The sequence below is a fragment of the Mesoplodon mirus genome (genome assembly GCF_964341445.2).
Source record: "Mesoplodon mirus genome assembly, chromosome: 7".
NCBI classification, from domain to species: Eukaryota; Metazoa; Chordata; class Mammalia; order Artiodactyla; family Ziphiidae; genus Mesoplodon; species Mesoplodon mirus.
Window position 1 is genome coordinate 57,379,240 of NC_138983.1, and position 27,450 is coordinate 57,406,689.

At 51.5% G+C, this 27,450-nt stretch overlaps 1 protein-coding gene across 5 annotated transcripts; it reads right to left on the bottom strand.

Annotated features, from left to right (window-relative positions):
• Positions 1 to 4,833: 4,833 nt before the first annotated feature.
• ATG16L2 (autophagy related 16 like 2) lies at positions 4,834 to 19,167 on the bottom strand. Of its 5 annotated transcripts, none has more exons than XM_082627897.1 (18): positions 19,022 to 19,167; positions 17,049 to 17,148; positions 16,402 to 16,504; positions 12,619 to 12,692; positions 12,073 to 12,324; positions 11,886 to 11,951; positions 11,414 to 11,527; positions 9,962 to 10,024; positions 9,247 to 9,355; positions 8,744 to 8,849; positions 7,930 to 8,000; positions 7,596 to 7,667; positions 7,363 to 7,483; positions 6,936 to 7,041; positions 6,120 to 6,269; positions 5,864 to 5,911; positions 5,655 to 5,756; positions 4,834 to 5,308 (listed from the first exon to the last, which is right to left on the bottom strand). In XM_082627897.1, the coding sequence occupies exons 1-18, from the start codon at positions 19,137 to 19,139 to the stop codon at positions 5,221 to 5,223; spliced, it is 1,863 nt and encodes a 620-aa protein (XP_082484023.1). In that variant the 5' UTR covers positions 19,140 to 19,167; the 3' UTR covers positions 4,834 to 5,220. The 5 variants fall into 5 exon arrangements, 4 of the variants coding, with proteins under 4 accessions (XP_082484023.1, XP_082484022.1, XP_082484024.1 ...); XM_082627896.1 differs by having other exon boundaries at positions 7,876 to 8,000; XM_082627898.1 differs by lacking the exon at positions 9,962 to 10,024 and having other exon boundaries at positions 7,876 to 8,000.
• Positions 19,168 to 27,450: the final 8,283 nt, after the last annotated feature.

The window sequence follows — 27,450 nt, forward strand, 5'->3', positions numbered from 1 at the left end:
ACATCACGCAAAAAGGTCACAATATTTGAGAACAGACTACGAACACAGAGACTTCTCAGGATGGCCGAAAGTTGAAAATTCAAGCCACTGGACTCTCCACTGGGACAGAGCAAACTGTCCTCTGGGTTGTGGTCACACCTGGGCTGCACTATTCACTCACTGCCCAAGGAGCCTGGCCAAAGCTTTCGGTTGTCAAGCCCGTTATTTCCTAACCCTCTGAGGGGCCTTATAAAAAAATCTGGCTGAATCTTTGCATTTAATGCTCGTCATGAGCTATTTTTCATGACTAAAATACAATCACGTTATAGAAATTTTAGTTTAGAAGGGAGAGAATTGTAATTTGTCCTGAAATCCTACAACTTAACCAGTATAAGTTTCCTCCTAGATGCTCCCTGTGTTGGCTGTTACTGCTTGATCTGCCAAGAACCCCGTGAATGCCAAAGAGCATCTTGTTTCTGGACCATTTTCCCCTGGTCCCACTGGCCAAAAAAACAAATGCAGCATTTCTGCCATGTCTGTGTCAGAGAGCCCTGGTCTGGGAATATTTTCCTGGAATGTTATCCTGAAACAACAGAAATGAACACACCTCTTAGGGTTCACACCTCTTCCACAGTGTGCTAAACACCTAAGCATGCTTTTTGTCACCCACTTGCTCCTGTGAGGGGCAGGGGAAGAGCCTGGTCAAGAGGCCTGTATTCAAGTCCCTGGGCTGCCTCGATTACCTGTGTCCTTAGGGTCATCCCTTCACCCTTCTGGGCTTTGCTCTTATCTCTAAAGTGGGAACGAGAAGACAACACAAACTTCGTTAAGACCCAGGGGGATCAAATAAGATAATGTGCAGATGATAAGCTGAAAATATTTTTGACTAGTGGATATGCACCTGTAAGAAGAAAACCACCTGGGGCTTCCCTGGTGGCGCAGTGGTTGAGAGTCTGCCTGCCGACGCAGGGGACACGGGTTCGTGCCCCAGTCCGGGAAGATCCCACATGCCGCGGAGGCTGGGCCCATGAGCCATGGCCGCTGAGCCTGCGCGTCCGGAGCCTGTGCTCCGCAACGGGAGAGGCCACGACAGTGAGAGGCCCGCGTACCGCAAAAAGAAAAAAAAAAAAGAAGAAAACCACCTGTACCAGACACGTCATGTCGCATCTCACAGATGGGTCCACACCTAGTGCCACCAGGATTCCTCCAGAGAACGATGGGCCAGGACCACCTCTGTTTGTTCAGTCAGCAAACTTACTGCCCCAGGCCACGTTCTGGGCATTGAGACATAAGTGACTCAGTTCCCATCCCCGTCACCAACGGGCTCACATCTGGTGGGGGTGACATGGGAACAGCGGTTTCAAGCCAAGGTGCCTCTCCCAGGACAGGGAGATGACCAAGGGGCAGTAGGAGCCCAGAGCAAGAGCCTCTGTCATTTGTCCCTCTCAAGCTTCAGGCAGGCAGAGGAGGTGGTACCCATGCCTGTACAACAGCCCCAGGGAGGAGCCCGGATCACCACTGGTGAGGCACAGGGCCATGGAGCAGGAAGAGTCTCACAGACGGGGAAACTCTCCCCGCTGTGATTCACCCAAGTTCTCTCAGGAAGATAACTGGGAGTAGAACCTAGAACGTGGCCTCCAGAAGACCAGGCCAGCACCTCTCTGCAGAACCTAAGTCCAGTTTTTAGAAAAGAAGGAATCAGGGGCCTGGATTCTTATCCCTGCTCTGCTGTGTGACCCTGGTCCCTCTCTGGCCCTCAGTCCATATGCACAGCAAGGGCGACACTTGACATTAGGGAACAAACTCAGGCAGGCAGGCCCTGTGTACTGAACACCTGAGTAGCAACTATTGAAAACCTGGAGAGAACCGGAAGCTCAGAGCGGTTTTTTTTTAATACATCTTTGTTGGAGTATAATTGCTTCACAATACCATGTTAGTTTCTGTTGCACAACAAAGCGAATCAGCCATATGCATACACACGTCCCCATATCAGAGCGGTTTTAAGCACAGGGTTCTATCCCTGCCCCCTCTGCTGCCCGGGACTGCAAAGACTAGAGGTACAGCCTTCCCAGCTGGCACCCCTCTGAGCTCTTCCCCTGCGTGGCCTCTGCCAACCCTTTTCCCCACACTTGCCTCATTCCCTGGAATGCCCAGCCTGTCTCTGGCCTTCCAGACTTCCTCCTCCAGGACGCATTCCCTCCACGTAAGGTAAGGTGCGCGTGTGCAGTAAGGTAAGGTGTGCGTGTGGTCCCTGAAGTGAGGCGGGCGTGTGCTAGCACATCTGCCCCATGAAGAACGGAGGCTGAAGGGGAGTAAAGGGGTCACTGTCCCAGGAGTTGAGTCATGTCATTTCCTGAGCTCCTTTTCTGCATTCTCCAAGCAGTCTTCACTGCAGTCCTGTGAGGCACTTGCCCCAGATGATGTAGCTGGTTTAACAGCCTCCCAGGATTCAAGTTCACCTCCCTCCTGCGGCCCTGCATGTCCCTCAGTTCAAAGGACACTAACCCGCCCAGGCTCAGGCCTAGGCACCCAGGGCCAGAATGGAAAAAGAGAAGCAGGGAGGGATTTAGACAGAAAGCTAGAATCACCTACCCGATGGAGGCAGTGGCCACACTGCTGGAGCACGGCAGGTAATGCCCTGCAGCTCTGCCTAATTGGGAGCCCAGATTCTCTGACATTTTGTTTAAAAAAAAAAAACAAAACAGTATGACAAGAGTCACAATCCTGCTGTCCCAACTGTGATGATCTTATATCACTTACCCTCTCTGAGCCTCAATTTTCTCATCTGTGAGAGACCTACATCACAAGGTGGTTGGGAGGAACAAGATACTGGATAGAAAGCACAGAGCACAGGGCCTGACGCAGCTCAGTGACGGTGGCTACTGGAAGCTTTGGTCTTTCTGGCCGTGAATCCCAGGAGGCGGGAGAATGGCCTTGTCAGACCTAGGCAGCTGGTGACTCCTGGTGGCCACTGGGAGCCAGGGCATGAGGGCCAGACCTTCAGCAGTCTTAGATTCAAAAGATCCTGGACTCCTACTAGAGTCTTTTTTTTTTTTTTTTTTTGCGGTACGCCGGCCTCTCACTGTTGTGGCCTCTCCCATTGCGGAGCACAGGCTCCGGACGTGCAGGCCCAGCGGCCACAGCTCACGGGCCCAGCCGCTCCACGGCATGTGGGATCTTCCCGGGCCGGGGCACGAACCCGCATCCCCTGCATCGGCAGGTGGACTCTCAACCACTGTGCCACCAGGGAAGCCCCTAGAGTCTTTGACTGTTAGACTTGCTGAGTCCTCAAATAAGAGAATTTAGTCACTTATGAACATTTCCTGAGGCTTTCTCTGTGGCTCTGAGGCCTGATCCCAGGGAATACTTTGCTCCCATCCTGGCCTCTCCCAAGAGCTTCCTGACTGAGAGGGAGGGAGGCAGACACAAAAGGTGGGGGGGGGGGTGGCGCATAGAGATGGAGGAGGCTCCTAGCCAGCCTGGCAGGTGAGGAGAGGCTCTCAGTGAGGGGATCCTGAAGGACAAATTTGAATTAGGAGCTGGGAGGGAAGAACATTCTGGGCAGAGAGAAAATCACACCCAAGACACATTCAGAGTAGCAACAGAGTGAAGATGCAGCTGAGGCCAGCAGGGCCACATCCTGAGGGTAAGGAGTTTCTTTGCAGGCAGTGCAGAACTTCAAAGGGTTGGACGTATGACCACAACACGTTAGAAAGTCACTCTGGCCGTGGCAAGGGGGGGACTAGGCGGAGACAGCAGGTCGAGGACAAGGTGGCCTGCAGTGGCAGCAGTAATGGAAAGGAGAGTTAGACCAACAGCCCCACACCTTGGTGCCCAAGAAGTGGGGTGTGAGGGGAAGAGACGCTTATGACAGGGATAGATGATGCCTAGGAGGCAGCTGGGTATGTCACCCAGAGCTCAGGGGACAGCTGGGCCCAGGGCAGTGAGTGAGCTGGGGTCGGCAGAGTGTAGCTTTGAGTATTTAGCCAACACTTACACAGCCTTTGTCATGTGCCAGGAACTTTACAAATACTAATGCATCAAGTCCTTAACAACAGTCTTTGAGGTAGATACTACTGTTTTCCCATTTTACACAGGAGGAAACTATGGCACAAAGACATTAAGTAACTTGCTCAAAATCATTCTGCTACTAAACAGCAGAGCAGAGATTCAAACCCAGACAGTCTAGCTGCAGAGTCCTGGCTCTTAGCTCTCTCCTGCCCATCCTGGAAATAGTCTGCAAAACCCTGGGACTCAGGAGAGACACTGTAAGGTAATAAAGGAGGCTGAGAGTTCTAGAGTAAAGCCTTGAATCTCAACTGAGCGGACCCCCAGAGGTCAGCCCCTATCACTCAGGGACGGAAGTCCCCTTCAATGCCTGGTGACTGGCAATGGCCATCCCACTGACCCTCCTCCACGCCCCAGATTGGGGAAGGAAATGGAGTGCCCAGGTTCCACCCTACTGGGTCTGCCATGTACTCCAGATGCTTGTTGTGTGGATTAAATCTGATGCTGATGTAAGCGAGGCCCAGGCCCAGCCCACAGACGTCCTCCCCGACACACAAGCGCTCTGCCTCTGGGGCAAGAAAGTGGCCCCAGTCTAAAGGCGGGCCTGTTGTACCAAGTACCTGACATCACTCTGGTTTTTCAGGATCCTTTCCACAGGGCCCCTCTCGGCTGTCTCCCCTGCTCCCTCCTCAGAATTCACATGGCCCCTCCTCAGCCTCGGTCTACCCTGGGTGCCTGAAACAGAAAGGCCCAAGGACCAGGACCAGCTTAGACCGAAGGTGAAATTTCCACTGCTCCAAAAGCCACTGCCCTTTGCTGCCTCTGGGCCGTTCTTCATGCTGTCAGCACAGAAGGCGGGCCAGCTCTGCCCAGCTCTGCGCGGGAGGAGGAAAGGGAGCCAAGCCTGGGTCTCCTTGAGCCTCCACCCAAAGGCTTCCCTATTCCCCGAATGCTGCAAAGAGGCAAGCAGACACCAGTTTAAATGTAATTTTTTTCCACTTTTGCCAGAGAAAGTGAGGAAACGGAGATAAAAAACAAAACAATACAGTAATCCCCCCCAACCCACACTTTGTTTTTAAACAAATAGGCCAGGTCCTGCCAGGCCTTCTTACCCACTAAATGCCACCCCCATCCCTGCACCCCTACCGGCCCTGGAGCCTCTGGGGCATGGGAAGCTGTCCTCCAGCTTCAGGCTTTGGACTGAGCTCCAGCTCAGGCAGGGGAGTCGTGGCACTAGTGCCAGAGCACAACCTTCCTGGCCTGGTCCACGCTCACCACGTGGCTCCCAGAGTAGCACCAGGCCACGGCATTGACGGCAGCGCTGAGGAGAGGGAGAGGCAGGCTTCAGGGGGCGTCCGCAGCCGGGCTCTGCCCCTCATTACTGGACCTGGGCATTTTGAAGCCCTCTCTGAGCCCATCTGTTCACCTGTAAAATCGGCTCAGAGGGCTGTGGTGAGAGCAGACCCAAGTGCACATGGGAAGACACCTTGTGAACTGTGAAGGGCTCAGGTGGGGGGGCAGGGAATGGAAGGTACGGGACAAGGGCTGGGGGTTCCAGGATGCCCAGCATGTCAGGACCTGGAATCAGCTTAGCAGGACTGGGGCAGGGCGGGGGGTGGGGTACTGCGGCTGGGGTGGGCAGGTGGGTGGGCAGTGGCCGTGCTCACCAATGGGGTCCCCGAAGGCTGCTCTCCAGTTTCCCAGTGTCTACATCCCAGATGTAAAGGGCTCCATCCCAGGAACCTGCCAGTGCGTAGCTTCTGTCTGGGCTGCAGGGGCCACAGCAAGAGAGAGGAGATTAGAGGTAAGGACACAGACACACACAGACACAGATTGGACATACCCAGGCATGGGTGCTGTGCTCTCATGGACACACCTGAACACAGCTTTGGTCCAGTCAGAACTGCACCTGAAGCCATCAGCCCTGAAAACAGACAGGGTCAGGTCAGAATGGAGGTGGCTCAGCCAGGAACTTAAGGAGCTTCCTCTCTCCGTCAAGGGCTTGGCCACCTAACCAGGCCCTGGTCCAGAGGGGCCTCCAGGGAGGGCCCCCTGCTGACAGGCCTTTTACAGGGGACAAGGCCCAACTGCCACAGCCAAAGCCACAGGATTAGTGGTCACAAGGCAGGTACCTGAACACCTGGCGGATATTGCTGGCACGCAGGTCGATGACCTTGAGCGTGTCGTCTCGGGAACAGCTGAGCAGATGCAGCTGGTCGTGGCTGAGGCTCAGGGAGGTGACCCGGCCCTGCACAGGGATGACCTGGGTGCAGCGGGGTCCCCTGAGGAGCAGGGACAAAGACGAGGATGAGGAGCAGTCACCCTGACAAGGCTGTTCCTGACAGACTAACAAAGTCCAGAGGTGCCCCTGGTCTAAGGCCACTAAGGCCAAGGCTGACAACTCATCTCCCCCTGCAGCCAGCCCCTTCCAACGGGAACTTACTAAACCCTTGGGTCACTAAAATAAGTGCTGGGGGCGGGGAAGCAATGAAAGTCTGTCTTTAAATATGTGAAAGAGAGAGCAAAGGGTTTCAAAAGGCAGTCTCTGCAGATGAGTAAGAAGAAGCCTGAGGCAGGCCTGGCACTGGCTCTGGCTCTGGTTCCAGCACTGGCTTTTATAAACCATTCAAGGCTAATGCTGGGCTCTTAGGCTCAAAAAACAATATAACTTTTGTTCCTTTTGACTAAAAAGTGGTGATTACATGGGAAAAGAGATTCTCCATCTTGGTTGGCAAGACCCAGGCAGGGTCCCTTGGTTGGACCGAGGGCCAATAAGAAGGAGGCACAGGTCTCCAAGGGCAGCTGAGCCTTCAAGGGGCCAAGCCCAGCACAGAGGCCACCAGAGCCTCGCTTCCCCAAGGTACCCTCAGCAGCTCTATGGCTAGAAAAAAGAAGAGAATACAGGAGCCCTGCCCCCACCTCCACCACCCACAGCCTGCGCCTATCACCTGCTGTCCCAGAACCGGATCTTCTGATCATTGTGACCACTAATGATGACATGGTCCCCACACACCACATCGTTACAGTAGGAAAGGACATTGATGGTCCTGGAACCTAGGGACCAAGGAGTAGAGCCCCAGCCTCAGAGAAGGGTTATCAGAAGCCAACCCACCGCATGTACGGAGAAGCTGAGGCCTGAAGCCCCAGAGGTAAGGCGTCCTCCCAAAACTAGAACCCAGGTCCCGTTTCCCAGCCCAAAGCCTGAGGTCACCTAGAAACCAGGGAAAGCATCATCCATGGGGGATAGAAGAGGGGCCTTGGAAGGTTCCATCCCAAATGCCTGTAAATCTTGGAGCCACTCCCAGAGAGCAGGCTGAGGTCCCCCATAGCCTGGCAGGGTCCTGGCGGTTGGGAAAGGGGAGGGTTGGGCCTCACAGTAGGCTCGGCCGAGGTCCCACTCCTTCACTGTCCGGTCCCGGCTCCCGGTCACCGCCTGATGCATCGTTAGCTTGAATTTGGCAGCCGTCACCTTGTCTGTGTGTCCAGATAGTGTCTCCTGCCACCATCCCAGATATGTATCAAGGGTACGGCCAAGACCCCATAACAAACTCCTCCAGGCCCAAGGCATGACCCCTGACCCCCAGGCTGCCTCCCCAATCAGGCCTCACCTTGGACTGTGCCTCCCCAACCTTCCAAAGCTGGGCGGCCTTATTGTAAGTAGCTGCCAGTACCTGGGAGCCCTGGGGAGATGGGAGAAGAAAGGATAGGTCCTGAACCTGGGCCTGGCCAGAGGCAACTGCAGGCCAGAGAGCTGGGGCCAGGGCTGCCTCAGAGCTTCCCCCAGCCCAGGTCACCCAGGTAGGCAGAGGAGAATCGAGACCCAGGGAGGAGGATTGTGTAGGAGCTCTAAGATAACTGTGGTGTTCCCTCAGGCCCCAAAGCCCCCACCTGCCCAGTGTGGAGACTGGGGGAGGAACGTCCTATTCCCCCAGGTCCTCTCACCGAGGGGTCAAAGTCCACACTGGTGATGCTGCCGCCAGCTCCTTCAAGAGTCTGGTTGGCCTCCAGGCGCCCTGGGGGGACCAGGAGAAGGGACAAGTGAAATGAAGTCACTAATCTCACGAAACAGAGAAGCCTGGACTGTGAGTGGGAAGATGAATCTCTCCTAAATTAGAGGACAGAAGTGCTGGGCCTGTTCTTGGGGGAGCGGCCAGGGTTGTGGGGGGGTGTCTAGCTTGAGGCTGCACCTTCCTGAGCTGCCAGCAGAGAGCCCCGGGGGGCTGCAGGTCATCTCGCGGATGTCTGGAAAAGACCAGAGAGAAGGGACTGTCCCTAGGTCACACGGCAAGCCAGAGCCAGGCCAGCTGGAGACTCACCTCCTCCAGGAAGCCTCTGGGAGCCAGCTCTCACTCCCCAGCATACCCCCCACCACTGCAGAACACAGAGTAGATAGCTAACATTTGTCTCACAACTGAGTTCTGAGAGCTCAGTGACACTAGAAGAGGAGGTGGCCTGGTGGACCCAAGGGACCTGCTCCTCAAGGGCCTGTCCCTGTAGAACCTCATGACATGGTACCTCCACCACCCCAACAGGGACCATGTGAGTTTAGCCCTCCCCACCCTGCAGGCCTCGGCTTCAGGAAGTGGGAGGCTCTGCCCTGCTTAGGAGCAGTGAACCCAGAACTCTGGCCGCTGCCCACAATAATGTCCCAGGTGAGGACACACAAAGAGACTCAAGACCCTTCCCACCAAGGAGCAAGCTGAAGGTGAGGTCTGGAGAGAAAGGATTAGGCTGGCCTGTGGGCAGGGACCCTCACCTCCCACGACATTCCAGAGGAGGATGAGGCGGTCAGCCCCTCCGGTGGCCAGGAGGCTGCTGTTGGGGCCAAAACGAACAGCATTGACCTCGGAGAGGTGGGCATCCTGTGGGGAAAAGGGGAGGTCGGTGCCCCTGGTCCTCGCCACACACGCCTCTCTGCTCACGCTCACAGCTCTCTGTCACGCATCCTTGCACACATCAGGTCTCTGTTCAAACACTGAGTTTCAAACTTAGCCCCACCAGGGCTTATCACCTCTGACTGGACCCCTGCAGCAGCCTCCCGCCATGTTCCCAATACTCCACTACCTGGCCTCCTGGTCTCCCGGCCTCCTGTCTCTCCCTCTCATTATAAAACGCCGAAGTGCTCCCACCACAAGCTGTGGGAGGAAAACTCCTGCTCCCAGTGAGGCGCCCATCCTTGCTTCCCCAGCCTCCTTGGACCACTCCTGGGACCTGCACTCCCATATCGTACCCCATGCACTTGGCCCAGCTCCTCCTTACCAGCACATCCTGAGCTCGGGTGGGAAGTCGGGCGGCCACGCACACAGGGATGCTCTGGTATCGCTGCTCAGGGGCTCCCCCAATTGAGTGGCCTCTCCTCTTCTTGAAACTGCAGGAGGGGGTCAGGAGGGCATTCAGCAAGGCCTTCTGACATGGGAGCCTCAAGCTCTCCTGAAGCAACAACAACAGGAAGCAGACACGGAAGGCAGCAGAACGTGGCCAGGAGGTGCAGCAGGCGCGGTCCTCACCAGCCTCTGACCCCAGGGGTCAATGTGGTGACAGTAGGGGCACCAAGACAGGCACAGAGGCAGGGCAGGGTTGGTAGATGCAGAGAAACCTCGGAGCAGGGTTTCAGTCCTGGCCTGGCCACTGCTTGGCACTGCGACCCTGAACAAATCCCTGACATTTCTGAGCCTCCGTTTCCCAAATGAGTAGTAGCTCCTTTCTGGCCTCAGGCTGGAGCTCTTGGTCCCCTGTGACGACCCAGGATGAGGGACAGAGCCTGGAAGATAGCCAGGCAGGGGCTGGGAATGAGGCCATGCACCCAGCTCCTGCCTCTAGGACTCAGCAGAGACTCACACACAGAGTGCTGGGCAACGTACGGAAGGACACACTGAGACACATACACAGCCCAAGCCTGGGCTCCAGGAGCCTGACACACGCATCCAAGGGGCCCAACACCTTCACACACATGTCGGTGCACACACACACTTACTCCAGAAGCCCCTTCACCACATCCACACAGCGGGACAACGTCAGGGAGGTGGCGGAGGCAGACCTGGGGCAGAATCGAGAGAGATGTGCTAAGGGACTGGCCGGTGGGTGTGCAGACAGTAGTCATTCATCCCTACACTCTTGAGCCAGGACAAGAACTTTGCTCCTCCAAGGCCAGGAGAGCACGATGACCCAGAGGAGTCCCAGGAAGGTGGAGGAAGGGAGGGATTTGGAATGAAGTCTCCCAGTTTCACCATGATGGTTAAGACCTGCCTCACCACCCAAGTGCCCCCCAACAAAATTTCATGGGAGGCTGAGCTGGGGCCTATGGATGGGGGTGAAGGTGCCCCCAGGCTGAGAAAGCACAAGGCTGGGAGCAGGGGGCTGAGAAGCCTAGATCCCAAAAATACCCAGGAGAGCATGTGTCCTGAGGTGACCTGGCCCACCAGGGCTAAGGCTTTGGGGACTGCATCTCATGCCCCTCCCCAGGGTTCTTTCACTACCCTGAGGCCTGGACACCAGCGACCTGCAAGAGAGGGCTGGAGGGGCTTCCCTGGTGGCGCAATGGTTAAGAATCCGCCTGCCAATGCAGGGGACACGGGTTCAAGCCCTGGTCTGGGAAGACCCCACATGCTGTGGAGCAACTAAGCCTCTGCGCCACAACTACTGAGCCTGCGCTCTAGAGCTCACGAGCCACAACTACAGAGCCCATGTACCACAACTACTGAAGCCCGCGCGCCTGGAGCCCGTGCTCCGCAACAAGAAGCCGCCGCAATGAGAAGCCCGCGCACCGCAACGAAGAGTAGCCCCCACTCGCCGCAACTAGAGAAAACCCGCGTGCAGCAACGAAGACCCAATGCGGCCAAAAATAAATAAATATTTTAAAAAAATTTTTTTAATAATAAATAAATAAAAAAGAAAGGACTGGAGGAGAGCTTACAGGCTGGGGAATGGGGGGAGAGCAGTCTCAACGCCAGGCAAATCAAGACAGATGGGGGAAAGTGGGGGTGAGGGGCATCCAAGGACTGAAGCCCCAATCAGGTCCCACCCATATGAGCTCACATCTACACATGCTTCACAGGCATTCAGGTACGCTTACCTAAGCTTGTACACACATATGCTCTGATGTCCCTGTGTATGCACACATGCCTGTGACAGCTGAACCCTGGACCTTGCCAACAGGTTCCCTCCTGGTCACACCCTTTCACCAGCCTGACATCCCACCCCCAGAGCTCTGGTCCTGGGAAGGAGGAAAAAGGGGGTGAGGACAGAGGTTGGGGTCCCGGAGGTGGCACTGACCCCAAGTGGCTCCAGGCACTGGAGGTCAGATCTGTCCTGGGGTTCAAGCTGTACCCCAGTCTCTTCTTAAGCCCCTCAACCCAAGAGCTGGCCCAAGGTCCTAGAGGAAGACTCTGGGATGGGACCCAGCTCAGAGCTGTGGGACAGTGCTCACCTGAAGGGCCTCTTCCATTTCTCACCAGCCTCACTATCCAGGAACGCTGGCTCAGCTGCCAGAGCCAGAGTGTCTGCTTCCTCTCTGATCCCATCGCCTAATGTGTCTGGGCTCCTGGGGAAGAGAATTAAGCTCAGAATGGCTAAGGGACCAGGCCAGACCCTCCGCACCACGGTGAGGATGTGCAGACCCAGAGATGAGGGTGTCCCTGTGGACGCACGTGTGGCGGGCGCAGGTGCTGGCTCCTACGACCACACGTGTCTGCACGTGTCCTGGGCTCGTTCTGCCTGGGGGCCTCGGCACCGCGGCTGTGCACACTTGCGGTCAGGTGCACCGGTGGCCGCAGGCCGGTGGGGGCGGGGTAGAACGGGGTAGAACCGTAGCGGCCCCGGGACAGGGCACTGCAGAGGTCGCGGGGCAGAGCCCGCGGCGGAGCCTCGGCAGGCAGGTCTCGGCGCATCCTCATTCTTACTCGCTTATGCTCACTGTCCGCTTGGCTGCCTTCTTCAGCTCCTGGGACACCCGCGCCTGCTTGGCCCTGGGACAGAAAAGCCTCCTGAGAGTCGGGTCGCTCCGGTGCCCGGAAGGCGGGGCCGGGCCCCTCCCCCACAGGACACGCCACCGCTCACGTCCCCGAAGGGCGGGCCCAGCGCTCTCACCTCTCGCGGCGCTCGTTGCGCAGGTTGCGCTCGGCTGCGGCGCGCGCCTTGCGCCGCACCAGCCGATCCAGCAGGTCGCGTGCCTCCTCCTCGAGCCTGCGCAGAGCCGCCTCCTGGTGCCCGACGTGCACGCGCAGCGCCTCATAGGCCGCTCGCTGTGCCGCGTTCAGCGCGCGGCGCGCATCCACCTGTCCCGCCTCCTTCTCCCGCGCCTCCTGCAGCTGCGCCACGCGGGCCTCCAGAGCTGCCAGCCTGGAGAACGCGGAGAACCTCCGTCACCGCCCTGGGGGAACTGGTCTCGGAGCTGGGACAAACTTGCCCCTGGCCGGCCGGCTAAGCCACGTCTCCGACCAAGCCTTCGGAGTCCTGCAGTTCCTGGCCTCTGCGACCAGCCACAGGCCTGGGGGGCGTTTGAGGACGTGGGGAAAGCTGTCGGGCCCTTCTGGAGACCCGCGGGGTGACCCTGTCCCCTCCCCCTGGCAGTGATGGCCCCGAGCCTCCCCAAAGTGCGCGGGGGGGACCCCTCTCGCACCGCCCGCGCCTCACCTGCTTTGCCGCTCCTCCAGCTGTGACTCCAGGGTGCCCAGGGCCGAGCTCTTCTCCACCACCTGGTAGGCCATCTGCAGCGGCGGAGGGGCCGGACAGGTAGGCATGGGTGCCTCTGGGCAGGGTCTCCAGCCCCTCCCTGGCCGAGAGGCTGGTAGGACGGGGTCTGCCTCTCTCACCCGCCCCCTAGCTCAAGAGAAAGTTGAGGCGCAGACAGGCACCAGACACAGGAATGCACTGCTGTTTCAGGGATCAACGGAAGGGCCTTAGGCTCTGAAGCCTAACACCCGAGTTTCAATTCTGGCAGCGCCACTTATATTCTCTGTGACCCGGGGTAGTCATTTAACCGCTCTAAACCAGCTGTTTCTTCACCGGTCCAGTGGGAATGGTTGTGCTTACCTCATTGGGTAACACAGAATTACTATAAGGAACAGTATCTCAAATAATGATGATTGGTTCTCTAGCACTGAAGTGTGCTAGGTCTTATTCCGAGCACTCTACAGTATTAACTCTTTTAATCTGGTAGGAACTGCCATTCTCTCCCATTTTACACATGAGGACACTGACACAGAGAGGTTCAGTGTCTTGCCCAAAGTCACACAGCTAAGTGGCAGAACTGAGATCTGAACCCAGGCCACCTAACATGCTCCAAGTAAAGCGCTGGTGTATAGGAAGGGTTCAAGGGATGTGTGTTCTTTTCCCCACCTCTCCAAGCCCTGGCCTACCCAAGTGTAGATCCCAGAGAGCAAGAAGGAGCTCTGAGCAGAGGCACACAGGCTAACGGGAATGGACTGTGGGAGCACCAGGCCCAGACTGAATACCAGAGCTGCCCCCAGCCCCAGAGTGGGGGTGAGCGTCATCTCGTCTGTCCCCCGCCCCACTGAACAGTCCTTCATCCGAGAGCCAAGAGCTGGGGAAACCACAGAGCTGAGGGGTCAGTGGGAGAGACAGATGCTAAGCAAAGCAGTTCCCACCACTGTGGCAAGAGGAATATGAAATAACCAAGGCTGGGGGCTCTTGCTGCTGACCTGTCCCTGTGTTCTTTCTCACATGGGCCTGGTGAGAGATGGGCTGAGGAGCAAGGTTGGTGTCCACCTGCACTGACTCCTGGTGTGAGTGGGCCGGGGTTAGGGACCCTGCACATTCAGGGTCCGTAGCTGGCCCAGTTTATAACATTTATAATTCCTTCCACCATTAAACAATCTGATCATCACTTCCACCTCCTCACCTGTCATATACTTTCACTGATGTTTTGGCATTCAGTATTTTTTTGATGCTTTTCAAAATCCAAATAATAGAGATGGAAAACAGATTAGTGGTAAGGAGTTAGGGATGATTGGAGGAGAGGGGCGAGTTGTGACTAAAACAGGGTAGCAAGAGGGAGATCTTTGTGGTGATTAAATAGTGCTGTATCCTGATGGGCATGCCAATCTACACAGGTGACAAAATGACAAAGAACTATATACACTTCATACCAATATCAATTTCCTGGTTGTGTGTACTATAGTTACATAAGATGTAACCAATGGGGGATATTGGGTAAAGGGTGCACAGGACCTCTTTGTACTGTCTTTGCAACTTTCTGTGGATCTATAATTATTTCAGTAAAAAGTTAAAACAACAATAATACATGCTTGTTGTGATATGTGAAACAGTACTAAGAATTAAAGAAAAAGCCCCTCCCCATCCCTTGGCATATCCAATGGGAACTGACTGGTTTGTGTCTGAGGACATGATGAGGAGGGAATGCTGAGGGCGAGGGGTGCATGGAAGTATCCCAGACAAAGGGAACCATGAGCTCAGGGACAGGAGGGTGGCAGGATATGCAACACTGAGGCCGGAGGACTCAACTTGGGAGCCAGGCTAAGGAGCTTTGGAAAATATGTACCAAACTGATCATGGGGAGAGGTGGTGAAAGGGGCTTCTATTTTTTTTACTCTATGGGCTTCTGTTCTCTTGAAATGTTCACAACAAGCATGTATTTGTACATTACTTGTCTTTCTTTTAATGGAGATAATTTTTATTACTAAAATATATCACTCTGGGCTTCCCTGGTGGCGCAGTGGTTGAGAGTCTGCCTGCCGATGCAGGGGACACAGGTTCATGCCCCGGTCCGGGAAGATCCCACAGGCCGCGGAGTGGCTGGGCCCGTGAGCCATGGCCGCTGAGCCTGTGCGTCCGGAGCCTGCGCTCCGCAACGGGAGAGGCCACAACAGTGAGAGGCCCGCGTACCACAAAAAAAAAAAAATATATATATATATATATATATATGTATATATATATATATATATGTGTGTGTGTGTATGTATCACTCTGAGTGCAGAATGGAGAATGGATGGGGGTGCCAAAAGAGGAGTGGTCCAGCAAGGAATGAGAGTAACTTGGACCAGGCAGACAGGACACAAAAAATGGAAGTTCATGGATTTGGAGGCAGGATCCATGAGCTGGTGACTAGCTCAGGATGGAGGGCTGCTAGGGGTTAGAGGTGTCCCTGGGTTTCCAGCCTGGTGACCACCAATGGAGGGGGGTATGATCTATCTCATTTATCACCTAGTCTACAAATATTCATTAGCATGGACTGTGGAGACAGGCCCCAGGGATACAATGGAGGCAAACCAAAGGCATCCCAGTTCTCGGGGTTCTCACAGCCCAGAAGGGGGCTCAGATTTTGAGAATCACCTCTCAAATGTAGAGTTGCAACTACAACAGGGGCTCTGAGGGAGAGGCTACCACTAGGTTCATAGCCCCAAATACACATTAGTTGAGCAAGGGACTTGGCATGCAGTAACAAGGTAGGTGTTTACTGGCCCATCAGCCTCCTCCAGTGGACTGGAAGCTCCATGGGGCCAGGTCTTGTTTACTGCTACATTGCCTGCCTATGCCTTGGATATAGTGATTGTCAATAAATATTTGTTGAAAGAATGAATGGAGATCACAGGGGATTTGTGCGGGAGAGTTCAAATACTGGCTCCAGCTCTCTAAGCCTTCGTTTCCTCTGAAATATAAAGTTGTGGAGGATTAGCTGAAGTAACGCTTAGCCCAGCGTTCTCAACGTGGTGTTGGCCATATAATCACAGGGGCGATGGTGAGTCTGATTTTAGATGTGAAGTCCAAAAAGCAGCTGAGCAAGACAGTCTGGAGCTCATAAGCGAAGGCTGAGCTAGAGATGGGTCTGGGAGTTAGCAAACGAAAGTCCTTGGGAGTCAATTAACCCACCCAAGCTCCAAAGAACACCCACATCTGAAGGGAGGGAAATAAAAAGGAGGGAAAGTAGCCAGAGAAGGAAGTTCAGAAGCAACAGCTACAGAAGTGAGAGGAAAACCAGGAGAGTGTGGTGAAACAGAAGCCAAGAGACACCATGGGGCAGGGGCAGGGGAAGCAGTGTCAGGTGGAGCTAGCACACCCTGCCATGGAGGTGGACCACCTTACTTCTGGTGTGCAAATGTGTATTGAGTGTCACCTGGTACTGGGCCCTGAGGTGTGCAGGGCAAGTGGTGAGCAGAGCAGGCTAGACCATCCAGAAGGGGGAACAGAGGCTGCCTGTTTCCTGCACCCTTCACACTCCTCCCTGAGCTCTCACTGCACTTCCTCCAGCTGCTGTTGGAGCCCACTTCATCCCGGGCTGCCAGGGCCAAGCTAGAGAGCACTGACCCCTGTCTGGCCTCAAGGCGCTGGACTTTGGAATCTCCCTCACTTGCTGGCTCCCTTGGATGACATGTCCCAGCCCCAAAGTCCTGGATCCTGGGCCCACCCCATTCTCTCTCAGACCCCTGCCCAGCCTACCTCTCCACACACCAACCGGAGCCCCTCCTCCTCCTCTTGCCACTTCACCCTCAGAGCTGCTGGTGATGGGACTCTGTCTGAGTCAGGCCCTGACTCCTCCTCCCTGTCAACCAATCAGAGAGTGGTGTTCATTGTCCCTCCATTCACCCAGAGGATACACACGAACAGTTGGAAACCAGAGCCATGAACTTTCTCCTGAGGAAGGTGGGAGCCAGAAAGTCAGTAGAGGAAAGAGCAAGTCTCCAGAAACTAGAGCTGCCCGTGAACCTCTGCTCTTGGATTCCCCCAGGCCTTGAGTTCCCAGGCCAGGACCCCCCTCAAGAAGTACCTCCCAACTCTGAGCCCCAACCCATTCCTGGTTCTCATCTTCACTCCCTCTTTGGAATAGGTGGCATCGTGCCCTTTCTGTAGGCATCAGGTGAGGAGCAAACAGAAAAAGACAGAGGTGTGGGCGTGGGAGGACAAATGCAGAGAGACGGACATTCTGAGCAGCTGGCCCGGGGGAAGGCTCGAGAGCCAGCCTCCCCCTCCCCTGGGCAGCAGCCAAGGGCCAATGAGGTGCTGGGGAGAGAATGAACCCCACATAGGCGGTGGGAGCAGGGCCCAGGCACAGGAAGCCCATTGTGACCACAAACACAAACACTCACCAGGCGCCCTGGTGGAGAGCCCGAGTGACATCGGTGGGCTCTGGCTGCAGTTTCTCTGAGAACTGGGCCAGCAGCTCCGCTTTCTCTAAGAGACGATTATCTGCGGGTCCAAAAAGGTGAGCCTGGAGCACAGACAGACACTTGCCAGCAGACTCTAGGCATACAAGTTACCTCTCTGGCTGGGAGGGCTGCAGGAGCCGAGGGATGCAGAAGGGGGAGCTACTGGCAGGCTGGGCTCTGCCCTTGCCTGAGGGGTGTCTGTGCAGCTCCATCAGGACCTCCAGCCCTTGCACACCCTCTAAGGCCCTCCCAGGAGAAGGCTTGCTCTCCCAGGGACAGAGAAGGACGACCACTGCAGGGGAAGGAGATGGCTGGGTACTACCTGCTGAGGTTCTCAAGGGAAGGAAGGGGCCAGGGGTTGATCCCCAGGGTGGGGCCTATCCCCAGATAGCGATTAAACAAACTGAGCTCCACTAGCCTGTGGCCTTTGGCAAGATACTTCCCTTCCAGAGGCTCTTTCTGGGCTAAAAAACAACCCTGACTTCCCCAGCGTTGGTGTAAGGCTCCCCCCAGGCCAGAACAGAAAGTCCTTGAGTTTGGTAGTTTCTACTACAGACCCTGGAATACAGCCTCTCCACCCCCACCCACGGTCACTTCCTCTTTTCTCACCAGGCCCAGGTAGGGTAGAGATGGTAAGCCCAGGCCTAACTCCTCAGCTCCTTTCCCTCTTCTGGTCCCCTACCAGTCCCCTAGGTCACCTAGGTCGGTCACCTAGGTTGCTGGCCTTGTTCTCACACAAAACCCCACCCCAACCCTCAGGGCATTGCTCTGCCCCACCCTCACCCCCAGCAAATCTAAAGAAGATGCCATTTTGTCCAGTTTATGAGTGAGAAATAGGAGGCTTAGGGGTATGACCTGCCCAAGACCACAGAGAAGACCGGACTTCCAGTGTCTCTGAGTTCAGCCCTCCAGGATCACTCCAGTCCCACAGATTTGCAGCTCCCAGGGGATGGGGGTGACTCCCTCAAATTGGACTGTTCCATTGTCCATCAGAGCAGTGGAGAAGTGAGGCTGCCTAGAGGCTGGGGGCTGGCCTCATATACCTGAACGGAGAGGACCTGCAGCCCAGAAGGCTGCAAAGAAATCTCCCAGGACAAGAGCAACAAATTCAGTTGTGGGGCTAGGGGGAGATGGTTAAGCAGCAGCCAAGATCAGGACCAGTGATGGAGCTGGAGGGACTGTGATTAGACTTTTAACCCCAGACATACAATCTCAGATTACCAGGGGTGCTACACACAGGTGCACACCTGTTCATCCTGGCTTGAACTGCCATACCCCTTCCTGACCAGCTCCACAGAAACACTCTGAGAATCTGACTTCCCCAGGCTCAGCCACCTCCCTCCGCAGCCTGGATCCCCCTGCTTCTCCCTCAGGCTGGGGTTGGTTGGGCACAGAGATGCTCCAAAAACCTGAGCCAGGATCACCTATCAGTGGCAGAGCCTCAGACTCTGAACTGCCTCCCTAGAGATTCAGAGTTTAAAGGTAGCTGCTCTGGACAGCCCCGAGATCTTTCACTGTGCTTATGGGGACCAAATGGACTGACCAGGCTCTACCCCGGGGACGGCCCAAGAAGGGTAAGTCTAAAAGACCCTAAAAATCCAACATTCGCTTATGAACCCGTGCATAGGAAGCCCAGCCGGTGGAAGGCAGAGCCAGGCCCAGAGGGGCGAGGAATAGCAGGAGCACTAGGAGGGAGCTCCGTCCAGGAGGGGGCTGAACAGAGCCTGGACGGGAAAGGGCAGGAACGCTGGCTAGTCGGAGATAGCGCGTAAGAGACAGCGAGTCCAGCAGGCCCCAGGCTTCGGAGGCGAAAAGGCGTCGGGGCACTTGGGTCACAGCCGGAGGGGCCAGACAAATCCTTCCCCGCGCCTGAGCCCTATCCCCTCGACGGCCCCAGGACGCACTGCACTCACAGGCCGGCACCAGCTCCAGGAAGAGGGCCTTTTGCGTTCGGTCTCGCTGTCGAAGCTGTCGCACGATGTGGCGTTTCCAGCGGGCGGCGGGGACGCCGGGGTCGCTGGGCCCCGCCATGGCCGCCCTCTCCCGCCTGCACCGCGCGCTCCCCCCGCCCAAGGAGGCGCGTCCGGGCAGGGGCGGGGCTCCAAGGGGACTCCGCGACGTCAGGGGGCGGGCAGCGGCGGGGAATCCCCGGATTGTACTAAGAGTGGTCTTGAGGGGGAGAACGGAACGAAAATGTGGGGGGAACCGCCCCAGGCTCTAGACGACCCGGATCCCACAAAAACTCTCACATGAGTGGGGTCTCCTATTGCTGTCGGAGCAGAGAGCGAGGAGCGATATCGGAGCCTCCGTGGCGGCTTCCCCCTCGCCTGTTGGCGCGCTCCGCAGGCGGGGCCTCCGGGTCCTGTGTTCCTTAACCCCACCGCGCCCGGACTGAAGTCAACAGTAACAGACACTCTGGACCAGGCGGCTCTCTAAACCGGGGACCTGGAGACCCCCTCACACCAGGACCCTGCCCTCGAGGCCCTCAAGATCCGTGAGGGGAGGCGACACAGACACAAGGCAGACAATGTATGACAGCGAGATAAGAAAGCACGGAAGAGGAAGGGACTGAAGGGAGGAGGCCCTGCTTTGCGGAGGTGATGGCACTGAGTTGGGTCGTAAGGGAGGCAATAGGCATTGGCCAGGAGGAGAGAAAAACGGATTCCAGGCAGCTGGAAGAACAAATGCAGCAGATTCGAGCCTGGAAGGACGGGAGGCAGAACTGCCCTTGTGGGGAGCAAGGTTTTAGGGTCCAGTTCGTCGCAGAAAATTTAGGACCTTGAGAGTAAAGGAGTGCAGCTGATTTCATCCAGCAAACCCCTGGCCTAGAGGGAGAGAAAAGGCTTGCCTGAGATTGCACAGGAGTGGGTGGCTGAGCTGGCCTGCAACCCAGTATCAGCAACCCTGACTCAGGGCTCCACCGATCACTCTATTTGGGCGGCCTCTGGAAGAGCAGCAGCATCTCTTACGGGTACACTTGACAGTGAATCGTGGGTTTGCAGGGAACTGTGACAAAACTGTCTCCAGCAAGACCCCTGTGCAGAGCTTTGCAGACAGGCTGGTGTGAAGAATGAAAGGAGAGATTCACTGGAGCCATACAGGCCATGGAGGTGACGGGTTTGTTGAAATGCAGATGGGGATGGGTCACTGCGGGAGTCCAGCTCCAGCGAGTCCAGGGATACCCAAGGGATGGATAGCATCGGCGAAGGAAATAATTCTATTACACTTCTTAAAGTATCAGCATCGCATGTTTCTCTCTCTCTTTATTGTTTACAATCACAGGTTTATATATTGTAGTTGATTACATTACCAGGTACGTGACCAAACAATATTAGCACAATCAAACCTCAAAATGTTCTATAAAGATTTTTTTTTTAAAAAATATCCCCTAGTTTCTAGATGTCCCAGTAAAATATTTCCCCAAGTTCCCATTAATCACAGGTTATTTCTTAGTAATCAAGCCAAGCAGTTATAGAATTATTTTAATTGTAGAAGTTGGAGCTACTTGTTCCTATTTCTCTTCTTGCATGGGCAACCTTTTACAATGGTTCCACGAAAATATTTACAATATACCCTGCATGCCCTTTCTTGTTGTTTCCTCCAACTGAGACAGTGTTTTCTCCCTATCCTAGCAACCAATTCTGCTCTAGGCATTTGCTTTTCTATAATGAATCTTCCTTTATAATAGAACCATAAATTTCCTGTGTCATCAGAAACTCCGGTCCATGGCCATAACTCCATACTAGAGGGTGTTTTTCATAAAAGCATCCCCTTAGTTCCAGGCTCTTAATTCTTTACCCATTTCCCCAGGGCTTTAGTGGGTACTTCCCATTCTGTGGTAGTTTCAGGAGGGGGAGTCCTTAGAGGAATTTTTCTTTCACGTGGAGCAACATCCCCCCAAAATTGCCCCTATATGTAAATTTATTATCATAAAACATAACAACAGAGCTGTAGTCCACCTTCCTGGCACGGCGCTGCCTTGCAGCTTCGCCTTCCGTTGCTTCATGACTTTGTCATGGTGCAATGGCTCCAGGATGGCTTCCAACATCTCCCCCTTTTTTATTTTTTAAAAGTGCAGTATGTAGCTCCACGGAAAGTTGTTTGATGCTTTTAATCATTATTCTGACGATGACCGGCAGTAAAAATATCAGAATTAGTACAACTACTGCAATGATTCCTCCATTAATGAGCAGAGAATAAGGTTTTGTGTGACACAAATGACTTAATACTTTCAAAAACATTCTGAGCAGACTGTGCCGGAGATACATCTAAATTTGTATTTCCTATGTCATGAATCTCTTGATGTAATTTAGTAAGGTCTAAACTAACATCCGTTTGGTTCCAAACTCCCATAATATGAGTCTGAATTTGTTCCCAAGAATGATTCATTACTTTTAGAGGAGTAACACAAATCCATCTATATTTTTTATGACACGTCAAAGCTAATCTTACTTTGAGCGCTGTTAATTCTTGCCCTATGTGTAAAATTGCTTCTTCTAAGGCATCCACCTTTGCTTCTAACTTTCTGTCTATAACTTCCTGAGTAGCCAGAGCTAAAGATACATCTTTTGAAAGCTCGTTTACATGTTGATCTGTAGGTACCTGTTGAGCTAAGGAACTTATTGAAAGAGAAAATGTGCTATTACAGCTATAAATGTAGATATTCCTAGAATCAAAGCTGCAACAACTCTCTTTGAACGTAATAAAACTTCAGTTTCATGCAAAACTTGTAAGCCATAATCATCATACCAGGCAGAGGACAATTTTACAGGCAACATAATATATGGTGGTCGTTTAAGAATCATTAAAACTCGTACATTCATAGAGGGATTTATACAACTTGTCAAAATACAATCATAGCAATGTGTCCAAAAAGTAGAACCAGAAGTATTATGATAAATATTTAGATCCACATATTTTGGGGCTACCAAGAATACATAAGGTGCTGACACACAAGCCTGCAGAGAATAAATGCCCATATTTTTAGGTCTATGAAGAATAACTGGCGATGGTGCAGCAATAGCTTTCCAAAGCTGGGTCTGTGCATAATACATATTATCTTGAGCCATAGTTAGGATAGGAGGCACCCATCCTCCAGTGTGCCATCTATTAACACGCATAAAAGCAGGAATAAATGAATTATTCCAATCATAACGTGCATGATGTTGTAAATAAGATCTATAATCCTTAGGTGGATCAGGTTTACTCCAGTCATGCACATTTTTTGTGGTATCCTGTATGGGAATATCTATTCTTGAAGAATATATACAATAATTCCATGTAGGAAATCCTGTATTGGTATCTACAGCATCCCAGTTACTATCCAATTGGTCTTCCAGAGATTGTAATACAGATGATTGTACTCCTGTACGAATACCATAAGGAGGATTACAAGGAGGAAATTTTAAAGGATGAGAGGAAGGTTGATTATAAGTTGGATCCTCTCCGGGTGCTAGATAAATCAAAGACCAAAGAAGTCTCTTATTAGATTGACTCGAAGGAGAAGCAGTAAGCTGTCCTTTAAGAAAAACCGGTATACATCCATCCTTACGAGAGGCTACAGAATTATTAATTGATGGAAATATAAAACATATGGAACCCTGATTTTCCATGAAAAGTAAAATTATTATTTGTTTTAAATTTATTATATGGATAGGAGCTTATGGCTCCTCCCATTAACCTGGGCATAGTAGTAGATACTGGTATATCCTCATTATCCCAGGCTACAGTTTGTAAAATCGGTGGATCAGGGAGATAAGTCCAATAAGAATTACCCAAAGCATTTCCCCTAGTTACCTGGCAGGCCAATATAGCAAGCATAGCAACAAAAAGAGTTCCAGGTGTTAAGGTAGCTCCCTGGTCTGTTACCACTTTCTCGGCGTCGTCAGCAAGTCGTTTAACCTGACCCCAAGTTGGTGGATTCGAAGTTCTCGTAGAGATGGCTTGTCTCTTTTGAGGTCTCGGGCGCGGACACAGCAGACAAAGAATTGGTCTCTCTCCGATGGTGAGGTTTTGTATCTGCTGCAGCAGCGGTTTCTATATGAGGAAATAGCTTAACCACATACTGTGAGTCTGAATATAAATTAAAAGTCTGGTTCTGCAGCTCAGCGAAAGCATGTATTATTGCAATTAATTCCGCTTTTTGAGCAGAAGTTTCCTGAGTTTGAATTACCTTTGGAACATTTTTAATAAGTAAAGCAGCTTTTCCATTAGATGATCCATCTGTAAAAACTAAAGCTGCATCTTCTATTGGCTGATCAACATAGCATTTAGGAAATATAACTGGATGTGTAGCAAAAAATTGTAATAGCGGGTGTTTTGGCAAATGAAACAGAATTTGTCCAGTATAAGAACTAAGAGCTATTTGCCAATCTTCATCATTCTGTAATAAAATTTGTAGTTGATCTTTATTATAAGGGATAATTATATTAGTTACATCCTTTCCAAACAATTCCTTACTTATTTTTTTTTAATATTAACAAGTGATTATGAGAGGTTTTAATTTCCTTCTGTGTCTTTAAATTTTTTTTTTATTATTAATTAATTAATTTATTTTTGCTGTGTTGTGTCTTCGTTTCTGTGCGAGGGCTTTCTCCAGTTGCGGCAAGCGGGGGCCACTCTTCATCACGGCGCGCGGGCCTCTCACCATGGCGGCCTCTCTTGTGGCAGAGCACAGGCTCCAGACGCGCAGGCTCAGTAGTTGTGGCTCACGGGCCTAGTTGCTCCGCGGCATGTGGGATCCTCCCAGACCAGGGCTCGAACCCGTGTCCCCTGCCTTAGCAGGCAGACTCTCAACCACTGCGCCACCAGGGAAGCCCCCAATTCCTTACTTCTTTTTCTTCCTTTAGCTATTAAAGTTGCTGTTAACATAGGATAGGAACTAACTATTTTCTTTGAAGTAGCTGGTAAATGGATCCATTCCAAAGGTCCTTCCTGCCGAAGTATACCCGTAGGTGTAACTGGAGTAGGCAAGATTAGCAAACACCATTCTTTTGTGTAATCTATTCTTTGTAAGAAGCAGTTATTTAAAGCAGATTCAATCGACTGTAAAGCCTTTTCTGCTTCAGGAGTCATATATCTAGATGAGGTTGGATCTGAATTTCCTTGTAATATGTTAAATAAAGGCTTCAATTCTGCTGTAGTTATTTTTAAATAAGGTCTAATCCAATTAATATCTCCCAATAGTTTTTGATAGTCATTTAATGTCCGTAAATTATGTTTCCGAAGTTGTAATGGTTGATGTGTCACAGTTTGTGTATGTATTATTCTCCCTAAGTAAGTCATAGGTGGTTCAGTTTGAATCTTTTCCGGAGCTATTTGGAGTCCATTTTTTTTTGCAATGCCTCTGTTAAATGCTGTAAGACTTCTTGTAAATATCCTCTATGTGAATGGGCCAACAATATATCATCCATATGGTGTATCATATATACTTCCGGATTATTAATTCTTATTTCTTTTATAGCCTTATCCACAAATTTTTGACATAAGGTTGGACTATTTTTCATTCCCTGAGGTAATACTTTGCATTGATATCTTTGATAAGGTTGTTTAAAGTTAGTAGAGGGTACACTAAAAGCAAATCTTTTTCTATCTTGAGGGTCCAAAGGAATAGTAAAAAAGCAATCTTGTAAATCTATAATAATTATATTATAATTTATTGGAACAGCAACAGGAGAGGGCAATCCAGGCTGTAAAGCTCCCATATCTTCCATAGTATTATTAATTGCCCTTAGATCTTGTAAGAGTCTCCATTTTCCTGATTTCTTCTTTATTACAAAAATGGGTGTATTCCATGGAGTGTTAGAACTTTCAATATGTCCTGCTTCTAATTGCTGTTGTACCAATTGTCTTGCTGCTGACAATTTTTCCATAGTTAACGGCCATTGTTCTACCCATACAGGAAGATCTGATTTCCAAGAAATGGGGTCAGCAGCTCGAGCAATGGCCATATTTATAAATTTGGATAACCCAAACCTTGCCTAAATTTATGTTGTTTAGTTAGTATGGGCAACATATCACCTTGTTGTTCCTTACCTAATCCCTTATTGGGATCATATCTCATATTTAACATTTGAGAAGTAACCTTTTCATCTGGGCTATATAATAGCATTCCCATTTGTGCCAATATATCTCTTCCCCAAAGGGTAAATGGCAAAGAAGGTATTATATAAGGACAAAATGTACCTGATTGACCTTCCTCATTGGTCCAGTGCAATATTTGTGAGCTTTTTGCTACAGATGGAGCTATCCCCAAACCTGTAAGCTCATTATGAGTACTTTTAGTTGGCCAGGCTGGAGGCCAATCCTTACCAGCCACACAGGACACATCTGCTCCAGTATCCAATAATCCTATCATCTCTTTTCCATTAACCCTTAGTGCTTTTGTAGGTCTAGACTGGGTAATTTCCTGTACCCAAAAAGCCATATCACTAGATCCAAAACCTCCTTCATTTCTAGGTTTATCAATTACGGATTGCCCCGTCTGATAATATGGGAGCAAAAGCAATTGAGCTATTCTTTGACCTTTAAATATTTGTTGCGTTTTTGTAGGGGGAGCCACCATAATTTGTAGTTCTCCTGTATAGTCAGAATCTGTAACACCTGGCAAAACTGTTAATCCTGCAAGAGATGATGAACTTCTTCCCAATATGAGACCCAATACACCTTCTGGCAATGGCCCTTTGATTCCAGTAGGAATTTTTATTGGAGGAGCATCAGGAGTTAATATTGTTGAGGTGGTGGAACACAAGTCCAATCCTGCACTGCCTGGGGTTGCTCTGAAGAGTTCTGAGATGGAACAAAAGGAAGGAAGGGGTTCAGATGTTGGGATGTATTTATTTGTGTTGCCCCTATCATTTTTGGGGCCTGGGGCAGGCCCCCCTGGAAGTTTCCCAAATTCTCTATGTCAGAATTAGGTGGTAAAAGTTGTCCATTCTTATGAAATTTAGATTTACATTCTTTTGCCCAATGACAACCCTTCTGACACCGTGGACATAAAGTCTTTGGAAGATTGACTTTTGAATTTATATGTGAAGGAACCGATAGTGGAGGCATGTTAGGTGCTTCTTGTTGGTTATCTGCGTTCTTATAAGGACATGCTCTACTAAAATGACCTGGCTTACCACAGGCATAACAACAATTTTGGGGGGTACCCCCAGCCACAATGACAGGAGCTCCTTTTTTCTTTATTATATTTTGTACATATTGTGGATACATTTCCCCTTTTAATGCAGCTGCTATAGCAACGCCCTGTATAAAGGCAGGTCCTGCGTCTGCACATTGTTTAATAAAATCAGTTATATTTCCAGTTTTCCTAATAGGTCTCAATAATGCTTGACGGGTACTGTTTGCATTTTCAAATGCCAATTGCTTAACAAGCATATCAGCTGCCTCTTCATTGGTAATTACTCTCTTTACTGCCTGTATTAATCTTGACACAAAGTCTTCATATGCTTCATCAGCCCTTTGCTTAATTTCCCCCAAGGCAGTTGCTTTCCCAGCCACCAAAGGAAGAGATTTCCAGGCATTAACAGCACAGCTAGTGACCTGCCACAAGACTTCCTTATCTAGGTACATTTGACTTTGTGCAATGTCATAATCCCCCTCACCTATTAACATATCCAACAAGATATCAGCTTTCCTTTGTCTTTTATTAATTGCAGTTTGTTTTCTAGCTAAGTCTTCATATTCTGTTCTCCACAACAGATATTGCCCACCTGAGAGACAGACTCGAGCCACTTGGACCCAATCATATGGTGTCATCCATCTGTTAGCAAGAGCATCTAGCAAAGTGAGTGTATAGGGAGCTTATGGTCCATAATCAGCACATGCAGCCTTTAATTCTTTGAGAATCTTATAAGGCAGAGGTTCCCATGTCACCCCATCATCAAAGGCTCCTTCAAAACCTACAGGGAAACAAGCAGCAAATTCTGGATCATCAAGGACCTGCATTCTTCTGGAATGCATCCTTGGCTTAATATTAAATGTATTTTTAATCGTTTTGTTAGTTGGAGGAGGTGGGGGTGGTCTCAAAGGCATCTCTTGTTTATAATCTGGTAATGCAGGATAACTAATTTTTGGCAAAGGTGTTTTTATCTCAGAATTAATAACAGGAAAATCCCAAGGATTTGGCTCTCTATGATAAGCAGCAGCAGCCTCCTCCAGGTCTTTTTGGTCCTGAGGGGACAACTCATCATCATCATCATCTATTTTACATTTTTCAAATGTAGCTGCCAATACTTTCTCAGGAGGTGGTTTTGGAGGTATTAAGGGAGTACTTTCATTTGGAGGTCCCATATAAGGTATTCTCTGTCTTGTACTGGATCTAAGGTATCTCTAATGA